Source organism: Anastrepha ludens, chromosome 5, assembly GCF_028408465.1.
Source record: "Anastrepha ludens isolate Willacy chromosome 5, idAnaLude1.1, whole genome shotgun sequence".
NCBI lineage: Eukaryota > Metazoa > Arthropoda > Insecta > Diptera > Tephritidae > Anastrepha > Anastrepha ludens.
This window is the reverse complement of record NC_071501.1, coordinates 126,441,128-126,454,826: the sequence shown is the minus strand read 5'-3', so window position 1 is coordinate 126,454,826 and position 13,699 is coordinate 126,441,128. Positions and strand designations below refer to the sequence as shown.

The 13,699-nt window shown below is 36.5% G+C and overlaps 1 protein-coding gene across 1 annotated transcript in view; it reads right to left on the bottom strand.

Moving 5' to 3' along the window:
* Positions 1-5,590: 5,590 nt before the first annotated feature.
* Positions 5,591-13,699, bottom strand: part of LOC128863405 (ski oncogene-like) — an 86,355-nt gene continuing 78,246 nt past the window's right edge. Inside the window, exon 2 of the mRNA XM_054102538.1 lies at positions 5,591-5,972. Within this exon, the coding sequence (XP_053958513.1) occupies positions 5,964-5,972 (9 nt within the window). The 3' untranslated portion in view covers positions 5,591-5,963. The remainder of the gene's footprint in view (positions 5,973-13,699) is intronic.

Sequence of the window (13,699 nt, the reverse complement as noted above, 5' to 3'; positions counted from 1 at the left end):
TAGAAACGTAGCAAAACATAACTAGCAGACGAACTTATAAGCTAGTAAGCCGTTGAGTTGGGACGAGAGCTTCATTCAAATTTTGTTGCTGTAGGTTGTGGCTAGACAGGGTGAATCAGTACCGATGTATGTATCAGCCTTTTGATAAACACACACATACAGACGCACATATATGTATGTATGTATTTTCATCCAAGTATAAGATACTGCCATGTATGCGTTGCGTTGTTTTTTTCTTATTTCCAGCAATGTGGCAGTCATTACAGTTTCGGGTTTCGGGTCAGGCTGTTAAATGTGTTGCTTCCTCGGCTGTGGGTGGCAAGTTGGGCTTCGACTGAGTGTTCGTTGTTTGCGGTTGTATTAATGTTGATGTGGCGTGCCACGACGGCGTCATCGAGTTTGGCGACGAACGTTATATTTTTTGTCGTTTGCGTCAAATGGGGTGGATGACGACCGAGCCAGAGCTCGCGGCGAATGGGGTACACATAAATTAAGGGCTGTCTGCCTGTCTCTTGGTGCTATTAGACGGCCGCTTGTTATATCCAGTTATTGTGACTGGTAGTGTTGTTGTTATAATAATAATGTTGTAGTTATAATACAACGTTGCTTCTGTGATTGCCTGTAGTTGTTGCGGCTGACAATGAGTAATGGTCAGAGTAATGCTGGAGCAAATAATGTGCTAATGTATGCGCGCGCTCGTGCGTGTGTGCGTGTGTATGACAGCGTCTCTGTGTCTGCCAGCAAACATACAAACACCTCAATCATATAAGTGCGGCGCGTATGGCGGAATGCGCGTACGTATGTATTTATGTATGTTTCTCCGGGCGCGTGTTCGGCATTAGTGATAGACACAACAGACGGCGATGAGGACGATCGAATAAGTGGGTATGCGTACCAAACGCGAAAGGGGTTTACTGTGTACGTAACTATTAGTAGCCCTAGACGAAGGCCCGAGAAATTAGATCTCCACTGGAGCATATCTACACACGCCATATACTCTCAAAGGTGGATTACATAGCATTGGGTAATTAAAGCAATTTGTTTTGCCTGTTTTTCGGTAATCGACACCTGCACACGAGCATTCTTGCAAATGTTATCGCACATTCACTTAAAGTGAAGAAATCTAATCAATGATGTTGAACCGGGCGCAAATATTATTGATTTTTATTCACTTTTTGCGCAGTTGAGAGATTTGTTCCTCTTTTGTTGTGACGATAATAATGGCGCGACCAACCACCAAGTTTTAAATATTTTGTTGCATTTACTTTGTTTGTTGTGTTTTCACAACATAACCTATATAACTCACAGGTTCAACTTTGTGCAAAATTCAAAAAAATTTTACAAATTTCAAAAAACAAAATAAATAAAAGTTTCCAACTTTTTAAGAATTTTAGAAAAACTCTCGGTATGGAATTTTGTACAAGGTGGCGTAAAATTAATCACTCTACCGGAAGATGTATGATTTTTGTGAAGATGTGCTTAAGTACACAGCTGCAGTATACGAACAGAAAAGCTATGGAGCGCGTAAAGGTCAAACAAAATACTCCCAGCACTCAAAATATTATTTAGTTATTAAGTAAAAAAGCTATTTATGACAAAATTGTTATTAAAATAATTAATTTTGTGCCGCCTTGTATTAATATAGCAAAGTGCAAATTTTAAATGGCTCGAAATTCTCGATTTTTGGCAATTTTTTTTGCTGAAGCGATGAGAATTTTCTTTCGTATTGTTAAAACACATGTTCAGAAGTCGGAAGAAAAAATTTCAAAAAATTAACATTTCTTTGTACTAAAATTCAGATTACTATAAAAATTAATAACTTAAAGTTTTCTCAAGATTCTGAATATTTTAATGGCATTTTTCTTTTAATTTGTTAAATTTTTGTCTTTGTTGCAGAATGCACTATACTTTTATTATATATAAAAATTTTGTTATGAAATTCTGAAAATTTAAAAAATTTGGATGAAACTTTTTTTTACTTTGTTAAATTTTTGCGAATGTTTTAGAATGCACTATACATACTTTTATAAAAAAAAACAAATAAAAAAGCAGAAACACATTTATTTCATTCATTCATTCCCTTTAGTTTTCTTGTCAGGAAGCGTCAAAATAGAAAAACTGAGTTTCGATCGTTAGATTTTTTTTTTACCAAAAAGGCATCACGTACCCCAAGCAAAAGTTTGAAAAGTGTTGTGGGGACTTTTCACTCATCGATTGGAAGCTTTCACAACTGGTTTATTCAATTCAAATTCACGGGATTATAACAATCATCAGTGATTTGAGTTCTCCACAAATATTTGTAACGAGTGTTTTTTATTTGTTGTGAAAGTTTGAGTACTTAAAATGATAATACAAAATTGTTGGAATCAATTTTTCTTTATATTTATTACTAGCAAACCCGGCCCCCTTCGCTGGGCACACTAAAATAGAATAGATATGGTTTAGAACAGAAAATATATGATTTTCATATTATTTATTTCTTTATTCTTTATTCAAGCGCTTTGGCATAAACAATATTTTTTGTTTTTCTATTTGTTTTTGAGTAAATATAAAATATAAATTGAAAATCAGGAAAAAAGAAGATTGTTTTTAAATTTCAAATCAACGCATATGAATAAACAATCGTCTTTTTTCCTGATCATCCATGAATTTTTCGTTTCAATTTATATGTTTTATTAAGCATTGGATCTTTTTTAACCACTATCCATTTATATTTTTCACAAAAAAAAAAAACGAAAAAAATTTTTTTTCCACGAACACATAATTTCATTCGGATTTCACATTAAATTCTCAAATTTCGTAAGAAATTATTCACTGTTCCAAAATCCACTCCAAAAAAATTCACAAACAATTTTTACATGTTGCACTTACGTTTTTTCCTTATGGCATCCGAATCAGAAAGAAATATTGACACATTGTAACTCCCACTGTCAATTTGACAGTTCAGTTCCGCCCCGAGCGTTAAAAAAGTAAGCGACATTATGGCTGGTTCAAAAGAACGCTGTACCCGTTGCCAGTGCTCCGAATTACAACCAAACTTTACGAAACCCATTTTCAATACTTACTTAACAATGTGCGTAAGTTTGGTTTAATTCGGTGCAAAGACACGGAGGGTCCACGTTTTGGCATATATTTCGAGACCCTAGTCATCAATAGGTATGAAAATTACCCCGTATTAAAGCACTTATCAACAGCTTTCATTTGATACCTATATTGTACATACACAACCAAAGGTTACCCGGGTCCACGTTTTGACCTATATCTCGAGACCCCAGTCACGGAGCGGCATGAAAAATACTCTGTACTAAAGCATTCACCAACAGCTTCAATTTGATATCCATATTGTACAAACATATTCTAGGGTCCACGTTTTGGTCTCTATCTCGAGACCCTAGTCACGGAGCGGCATGAAAAATACTCTGAACTAAAGCATTCACCAACAGCTTCCATTTGATACCCATATTGTACATACACATCCGAAGGTTACCCGGGTCCACGCTTTGACCTATATCTCGAGACCCTATCTACCAATAGGTATCCAAACTATACGGAAACCATCTTCAATACCTCCTTAACAATGTGTGTAAGTTTGGTTTAATTCGGTGCAAAGACACGGCGGGTCCACGTTTTGGCATATATTTCGAGACCCTAGTCATCAATAGGTATGAAAATTACCCCGTATTAAAGCACTTATCAACAGCTTTCATTTGATACCCATATTGTACATACACAACCAAAGGTTACCCGGGTCCACGTTTTGACCTATATCTCGAGACCCCAGTCACGGAGCGGCATGAAAAATACTCTGTACTAAAGCATTCACCAACAGCTTCCATTTGATACCCATATTGTACATACACATCCCAAGGTTACCCGGGTCCACGTTTTGACCTATATCTCGAGCCCTATTTCCAAAATAAAATATAATCCTGTTACTCGTGGATGATGTAGATTTCGAATGGTGAAAGAATTTTTAAAATCGGTCCAGTAGTTTTTGAGCCTATTCATTACAAACAAACAAAGTTTTCCTCTTTATAATATTAGTATAGATAACACAGGTCGACAATGTTTTGTCCTATAAAAGTGTAGGGTCATTTCCGAAGTAATTTTTTGCGTAGAATCCGAATCCGGGGTTTAAATTGCTCTATTACGTCAGGATTTTGAGATATCCTAACCTAAAAGTGCAAAAAACGCTGTTTTTGCCCATTTTTGAGGTTATGTAGGTACGCAGATTTTGCTCTTCATAAAAAAAGTAAACATAGTATTTTAAAGTATAAGTCTTCCTCTTTTAAATGCCGTTGAGTTTGCTCAAATATCTCTCTTTTTCACTGAGATATCGCATTGCACCAATGGGCAGCGTTTTTGCACTTTTAGGTTAGGATGTCTTAAAATCCTGACGTGATAGAGCAGTTTAAACCCCGGATTCGGATTCTACGCAAAAAATTACTTCGGAAATGACACTACACTTTTATAGGACATTCCGAACTCATTTTTTTGCAGACCTGTGTAATCTGGTAGATAATTTCATGGCAATGATTTTTTTAATATGATATCCGGCATATATCTGCCGCGGCACAAGTTACATGTTCCATTTTTGCCTACTTTTTCCAATAACTCTGGCTGTAGGGCATGAATGGTGGCTTGACTATTGAAATAAATCGATTTTCAGCGCGCTGTACGGCAAGTTGCGCCCTCTTATTGCAACCAAATTTCGTCGATGTATAGATATTAATTTTTGGAAACGCAATAATAAAGCTGCATGAATCAGGTTACGATTTCTTCTTGTACCATATTATCCCCATACTATTTCCTTGTCGGCCGCCGTAGCCGAATGGGTTGGCGCGTGACTAATAATTGGAATTCCCAGAGAGAACGTTGGTTCGAATCTCGGTGAAACACCAAAATTAAGAAAAACCTTTTTCTAATAGCGGTCGCCCCTCGGCAGGCGATGGCAAACCTCCGAGTGTATTTCTGCCATGGAAAAGCTCCTCATAAAAATATCTGCCGTTCGGAGTTGGCTTCAAACTGTAGGTCCCTCCATTTGTGGAACAACATCAAGACGCACACCACAAAAATTGATATATATATATATTTCCTTTCATTACATATTACAAGTCCGCCTTGAGAATCATTTTATTCTGAGCGCTCCAGAAAATGCGATATATGTTCGTTAAAAGGTAGCGAGCTAAAAGGTGACAATGTTGAAAACTAAATATTGTTTAGTTTTACAAGTTAAATAAAATTTTAAAGCAATTCATTTATGGAAAGTACTCATTAACTTTAATGCCAAAACTTTCGTATTAATTCCCATAAATGTGTTAAATTTACCAATTCCCAGTCACGCAATTAGCAACGCGCAATTTTAATATGAAATACCGCAATAATTAAATCGGGATTAATTGTGTGACTCAACCATGAGAGCCATCGTAATTGTAAATTATAATACAAAAATACTAAACATTTGGATACGATGGTTTTCAATAAAAATAAAACAACCAAAAAACTCTTTCGAAAACAAAATCCCAAAAAGCGTCAATTATAATAGACGAATTAAGCGCCCAAAATTAATATTTTGCTTACAGCTCTCCGGATGTATAGGTATACTATACTTCGGTAAACAAATATGTTTTATGATACAAACGGGCATAGCCTCTGATAACTTTTTAATGTTCAATGGATAGAAAAATAAGAGTGGTAAATATAACCTGTGGTTTGAAGAAAATATTGAAATACTTCCACCTCAAATATCCTGGGTATCGAGTAGTATCAGTAAGCTCGTCTAGGTAACATCCCTGTTTTACTGATCGCCATTGCTTGTCAGCAACACACTGAGACCCTGGCCCGGTGCCGAGATATTTGACTAAACTGCATATATATACATATGTACATAATTAGTGCGAATATGTATACATTTTTCCATATTTTACTCACATCGGCAAGCTGGCCTTATTTCATGCAATTTATTATCCTACCTGAAAATATAAAAATACAAATTTTATTAACATAAATTTGGAATATAATAATTAATATAATTTACTTGCACGAATGGAGCAGACATACATTATCAGTCAAATTATAAATAAAATTTGAGGAATTATTGCTCAAATAGTTGCCATAACAATACTATAATTAAAATGAAAGTGAACGGACGTTCCTTTAACTGAATATTTCGTTCATTCTTTCGTTCGAATCAATCCATCGTAAGTTGAAGCAAAAACACCAGGACTCAACATTTCTCGAAGAGAAATTTATATCAAAAATACCAATATTTTGCGACGCATTGGTTCTCTGGATTACAAGTCACTGCTATTGCAACAATAAATCTACGCCAAATGCTTGTATACGAGTAGCTACAGATGTATGCATTCCGAAATACCAAATAGCAAATTTGTCTAAATATATATATTATATATATATACAACAACAAGAACATCACCGATGGTATTGAGTGCGGCTCTGAAACAATGTTGTCAAGATTAAGTGCTTGGGAAGAGGGACGAGGGGCGAAGCCCGAGAGACATGGGTGAGCAAAGCCACAGGGAAAAGCAAGAAAGGAAGAATAAAAGAAAATTTTAATGACTGCAATTAATATGTCAATAAAAGTCATTTGGATTAGAGAAAATTTGCGCATTGCACCGAAAATGTGGCAAAACTGTTGCAGCTGCAACAATCACAATCACAGTCGCGGTCACAATGGCCACATGCCTTTGGAATGGGGAGACAAAGATGAAGTGTCTATCAGTGTAAACATATGCGTATAAGTACTTATATATGCATCAGTGTCCACACTATGAAGAGCAAATGTTAGGCAGCCGCGAGACGTGGCAAGAAATATGGTTTCAGAAAGCTAAGAAATAGAATAATTGCGGAAAGTAATTGCGAGAGCAGCCATGCTATAAGTCTACAAGGGCGCATTATAAATACTTTTCGATATCAATTTTGGTTTCCAACTTGTTTGCTGCTCAAATACGAGTTTCTTTTTTCAACCCAAATTTATCTGTTTATCGGGAGAGAGAGGTTTTACTATTGCACGTAGAGGTTTCACATTTTTGAATGCTAGATTATGAAATGCTGAATTTAAAGTGTACACTGCGTGCGTACTACAGCAAAGAAGCTCTTCCCAATAATAGCGACCCTGTCCAAGGGTTCCCGAGCAGCAAGAGTCGAAAAGTTTATCAACAGGTGTTTAGGTGCTCCACAGTGGTGTTCTAATAAGGCTTACGAGCTACCAGGCTCTTATTTATCTCTCACCGAGAAGCTAATTTCTAGCTTCACCACTCTCCCTTACTTAAATCACATTTATTGCGTGAATAAAAATACTGCCAAAAAGATACACAAACTTGGGAGACCTTGTACAAATAAAGAAACTTCCACACTGGAATGGTTTGAGAGCACTTAACAGAAGAAATAAATCTTTCCAGTGCCACGTCAGAAGGTTGAAAGAAGCTTTCGAAAATTGTTTTCTTGTAATTTATATTGATTATTACAAAATTCAAGTCGAGTGTAAGAATTTTTGATCAGTTGAAAAAGCAAGTACTTTCATTGCCTAGTCTGACCGCACCCTTAGCCTTGGAGAATGCACTAAGAAGTGCATTGCAAACAACTTGAAATTAACTTAGAACGAAAGGCACAGCCGCCACCAGTGTGACACATGCACATGAAAACAGCAAAAACGACAACGACAACAACAGCTGCGACAACGGCAACAAGTGCAACTAATGTTCCTCGTGCGTCTGGTGCCTAGTGGCCAGGGAGGAAGCGCTGTAGCGGCCGACCGGGAAAATTGATGATTTTACGGTAGCAATGACAGCAACCGCAGCACTAAAGCAACAAGAGCAACAACACTGACAGCAGTGCCAAAATGCGCGACCGCAGCACTTGCATATATGACACCAACAACTGCAAAGCACACACGCTAGTTTGTGAATGTGTAGGTTTGCGCGGCTATGTGGCTATGTGAGTGCGTTCGTTGTACGCTTTGCTTCGCAAATTTCTGTACACTTTGCTACAAGATTTATGTTGCAAGGCAGGCGTGCGTGCATTAATTTTAATTACGATTCTTCTTGAACGTTTTCCATTTTACGAATTGGCGGCACGGCTGCTTCTCGCCACAAATCCCAGAACAATTTCACTTTCGTTGCGCACAGCAAATGTGCAACGCAGCAGCAGGCGTCAGCGAGGGGCAGCCAACTCTCACCCATTTCGATAAAAATCTGCTCGACAGGACTGTATGCGAAAGAAAATGTGGAGGAATGCCGAAAAAGTGTAAAAAGTGTCATTGCAGTTGCCATGCGCTAAGAGCAATTTTAATATTTATGATCTTATTTGTTTATTTCTATTCTAGTGCATGCATATACACATACATATGTATGCGTACGCTACCATTGCCATGCTTTGTCGAATGTTGTTGTCAGCGCGGTAGCAGCCGCCACAGTTGGTTGTCTATTCGCCGCGCTGCCGCCTAGCGTAAATTTATGCGCGAAAATAATTTTATCTGTGCACCGCGACAACGCACAACAAAAACAACAACTGGCGGAACAGCAAGCCGTGTAAAAGAAAGGATCGGTACTCCGCCATCGCGGCATCGGGCTTTGGCAGGCAAGTGGCGAAAATTGTATGCAATGCATGGACGGCAATTATTACACGCGAAAAATACCGATGAAGCAAAAAGTTGACGCTTGCATGCATACTACATATATGTATATGTACATATGCAACTATACATTTACATACGTACAGATAGCGCACCAACATTTTGACCCGCTATTTTTTTAAAGTTCATTATTTTTTTACAATAATTTAGTAAATTGTTCAACAAAAACCATATAAATTTGTAAAAATTCGGCAAATTTTCATTAAAATTCCAAAACTTTTACTCAGAATCTTTAGAACGATTTCGGGTATGCAATTTTATAGATCATTGAATTTCTGTATAATAAAGTGCAAGTTTCAAGCGGTTCAAAAATCGTGTTGATTTTCGAAAAAATTGTCTGCTGACAGTGTTGGGTGTTTCCTTCCATAAAAAAAATGATGTGTAGGCGTTAAATGGAAAAAATGCGCGAGACCGGGAACGAAAGAAATTCTCAAAAATCTGCGTTATTTTTGACCTACTTGAAATTTGCACTTTATGGTACCAAAATTCAATGATCTATAAAACCTTATAACCGAAATTGTTCTATAAACTCTGAGTAGTGAGTTTGAAATTTTGATGAAAATTTGCCGAATTTTACAAAGTTCAAAACTTTGCTTTATATGGGTTTCTTTGGTTTTTTTTGCTGTATGAACTCTATTTTTATAAAAAAAAAATTTATTACAAAATAAATAAATAAATAGTCAAAACTTGTCATTATTGGTGTACACTTTCTTTTGACGTTGACTGTATATATGTACATATATATACATATGTATGTATGTGTGGTGGGAAGAAGTCGAAAAAGAATGAAAAGCAACAAATGCAATTCGAAAATGAAAACTCAGTAAATCGCGCATTAAATTTGAACGCGCGACTGAAAATTAAATGCAAAACGGGATAACAGCGCCGGGTTCGGTGTACAAAAGTGGGCGGCATAAATAAATATAAACGATTGCAACATTGCCAGCACTCATCGGACTGCTTAACATGATAATGAAAATTTTCGCCAGCAGAAAATCAAGCAATAAAGCAACGGGGAAAAGTGAAAAATTCGCTCAGTATATGAAGGAACGGAATTATTGCGTTTTACGATTTTCAATAATATTTCAAGCGTTGAATATTTAATATTCAAATTTGATTTTTTGGCATTAAAGCGCCGGCAGTTATGATTTAACGACTTCAGCATTCCATGAAAAAATTTCTCTATTAAGTAGTTCAAAATTGCATATGCAATTAAGAGCAGTTTCTGATGAAACAAAAATAACAGCGACTAGAGCAATCGGAAAGCGTAGAGATAAGTCTGAAAATGATCACAATTACATAATAATTTGTATAACTTTATGTTTTGTAAATATTGTAGTACTTTTCGAATACCAATTTGAGACCAATTTTATTATCATCTGGTAGACAGTTTCATGGCATTTATATTTTGATAGGATATTTATAAGATCAGTCCAATTGTTCACCACTTTTCCAGTAAATCTGAATAATAAATCTAAATGAGCCCAATCAACAATAATGCGACGCTAACGATGGTCATTTGACTTCAATTCTTGCATCACTTCTTCTTCTCATAGGCACATAAGCCAAGATCCTTACTTAAAATTTTCCACGTAGTCGCAGAACAAAGGCCGACAAGCTGTGATTGACGACGAATCAACATTTCGGCGCCTGCTTCAACACTTCGCTTAATGAACTTCGCGAATTGAAAAAAAAAACCTCATAGAAACAACTTTGTACGAGTATACGACCACATCGCAGCCGCTCCCAGAATATCCAAATAATTATTATTTCAAAGCTCCCAAATAATCAGCTCCATTTAATAAATCTATGTTAGGTAATTTTTTGTGTACTTTTTAAAAAGCTTTAAACTAAAAACTTTCCTGTAAACTGAAATAATTACTGTAGCTGTTCGATTCTCGTTTTTCAGTTGCGTTTTGTGCAACTTTCGGAGTTAAGATTATTCAAAAATATGTAGTTTAAATGTACATATTTCGAAACTTCAGTTGTTAAATAAACATTTAAGTAAAATCACTGAGAATTACTATGTCACTATACTGTCATGATGGAAAGACTAATGAGATGACGCCTATTGTGGTACCGTTACTTTGTTCTCAGCGAATTTGACAATGAGTTACGTCGTTTCAGCACAGTATGGCCAGATTACCATTTTCGTAACTTGATTTAGCATTTTCTTTTTGTTTTTTAGTCTCGAAGTTTTAGTTCTTTCTTCATGAAATTTTTCTTGCCTGTTCTAATTAAAATGTAATGTTTATAAGTTTGTAAAATATACATTTTTTAATAATTAGTTAAATAATTCACTCAGTTTTATTTAGCTTTACTGTTTTTTAATATCTGGTGGCATTGCCCGCGATTGCAGTTGTTGTTGGTGTTCTTCTGCTTTCAGCAGTCAAATCTCTCTCTTGCTACTGCAGTGTTGCCCAGCTTTGGATATAAAAAACGCACTCAAATGCCCATTTAAAGAAAATAAATACCAAATTTCTATTGAACTACTTAAAGAAATTTGTATGCGTGACAAATTGTCTTGTAAATGTGCGTTTTTTTAAATAAATGTGTTATGGATATGTACAATTTAATTTATGAGTTTTTTTGTTAAGCGAGACTCTTTTGTTAAGGGAACGACTTATTTGCTATATTTGAGGTTATGTCACAAAATAAGGTACTCTTTTTGTAAAAATGTCGTTATGGTTTTTCAGTATTTTCTGGTATTTTGTGGCTTATATTTACTGAAAATACAACTCTTGATGCCCTATGTCCCACCGGACCGGACGAAACGATTGCACCTCTATGGTTTTAATTCGCATTCAGTAAATTCAAACGCTTTTCAATATGTGTAAAAAGGTGTTCAATGTTAGGAAGAGTTGAGAGAAGAACATTTAATACTCTTGCATTAACTTAAAATGAGCAAAAAATTAAATTTGCACTTTTAAAAAAGAATCAACAAATTTGCATTAGCACTAAAATCTTCTCAGAGTGACCTTTCTTAACATTCTTTTGCTTAATAATACAGTTTTTTTAACCTACAGTTTCGGTAGCTTTAAATTAAAAACAAAAAGGAACAAACACCAAACTTAAACATTTTCGAATTGGGTATAAAAAAGCTATACATTTATTGTGAAGAGCAAATGATTGGCAACACTGCACAACTAGGCAAAATTAACGTCACGCACTCTCTGATGGGCGCAATCTTGTTTCTATCATTCTTGCTATACTGTCGATTAAATCTAGCTTGCGCTAAAGTGATCTCAAAAAACTACAAAAATTACTTTCTCGAAAAATTTTGTATTTCTTTTATTGTTATTAAATAATAGTCAAAATGTTCGTCAATTTTTTGATACATTGAATAAGGATACACTGCCGCTAAGTACAGTTGTTCACGGAATGTCACAACCTATTAAATTTTTAAATTGGGTTAAAAATGCTTAAAAATTAGCAATAGCGGTCGCTCCTCAGCAAGCAATGGCAATCCTCCGAACGTATTTCTGTCATGAAAAAGCTGCTCATACAAAATCTCTGCCGTTCGGAGTCGGCTTGAAACTGGAGGTCCCTCCATTTTTGTGGAACAACATCAAGCCGCACGCCACAAATCGGAAGAGGAGCTCGACCAAACACTAAAAATGAATGTAAGCGCCAAATATATACAAAGAGTTTTCCAATAAGAGGTGTTATTGTGATATTCAAAGAAAAATTCAATTTTTCAATATAAATGATCGGATGTTTATTTCATTATAAAGAGGAAGGTATGCCGTTAATGGTGGAAAATAACATCAGGCAGATAACCAGCACGGCCACGCTTACAGGACAATATCTACTTCATTAAATTTTCCACAACCGAATTGCAAAGTGGCTGCCCTATGTCCTCGATAGCCTCACGAATTCCATCTTTGAGATCTTGAATCGACCCTGGGCTTTCACGTGGCCCCAAAGATAAAAGTCACAAGGTGTTAAATCACAAGATCTCGGTGGCCAATTGTGATCACTTCTTCGAGAGATAACACCGTCCGGAAACTTTTCCCGTAAAAGATCAATGGTTTCGTTACTTGTGTGGCACGTAGCGCCGTCTTCACCATTCAATTCCGGCCATAAAAAAACCTTAATCATCTCTCGATAGCGCAATCCTATTCAAAATAACACCTGTTATTGGAAAATCCTTTTTATACTGGTGTCTGTGGGAGTGGAATAGTTCTTTGACTTTTTGCCATACATCCTTATTTCTTAATGTTTGCTTCCCAATTCGCTTCTTTAAATCTCTCAATGGAGCTTAGGTCAGGTGACTCGCATGGCCAATATGGCCAAACCATAACATTAACATTATTTTATAAAAACCATTCAGTTACTAACAACAAATAGTAGCATCGCTTCTTGAAGTATGTCCTTGTAAATAAATTTGTCCATTTTATTGGTTATGAGATGAGAGATGCGTCCCCAAATTATTATGGTCCCGCCACCGTGCTGGACTGGACTGGCTAGTATGAACTGGTATTTTAACTGCCATTTTGCTGACTCATTGACATTTTGTAGAACCACTCGCTAACATGGGAAAAAGATAGAACACGAATTGGTTGAGCTGAAAAGTGAACTGGTAGTAAGTATTCCAGTACACAGTAGTATTTTCCCTGCAGGGTTACTACGTACACACACATACATATGTATGTACATATGTAATCCGGAAAGAGCCCAATTGTTATCGGCAGTCTTTTCGTCTCACATCCAATATTCTCTTTTACACACACACTAATGCATATTAATGCACCCGTCACATGCCACCATTGTTGACGTGTTGATGCCGTCGTCCTTAACGCCAAATTGCCGACTACCGGCGTCCGCATCCACGCTATGGCTGGGCTAGAATGTTGTCCCCATCGCCGTTTTGTTGGCGACAATCACAGCTGCGACACTATTGAAGCATCAAAATGGCGACGACTATACGTCGCCAGTGTGTGTTTTCCCGAATAGTCATTGTTGGTACAAGCGTTGTTCATGCGGTGGTTATTTGCGTGTGTGTTTGCTACTCGTAGTACTAGTTGGCTTGTTCGTTGGCACCGA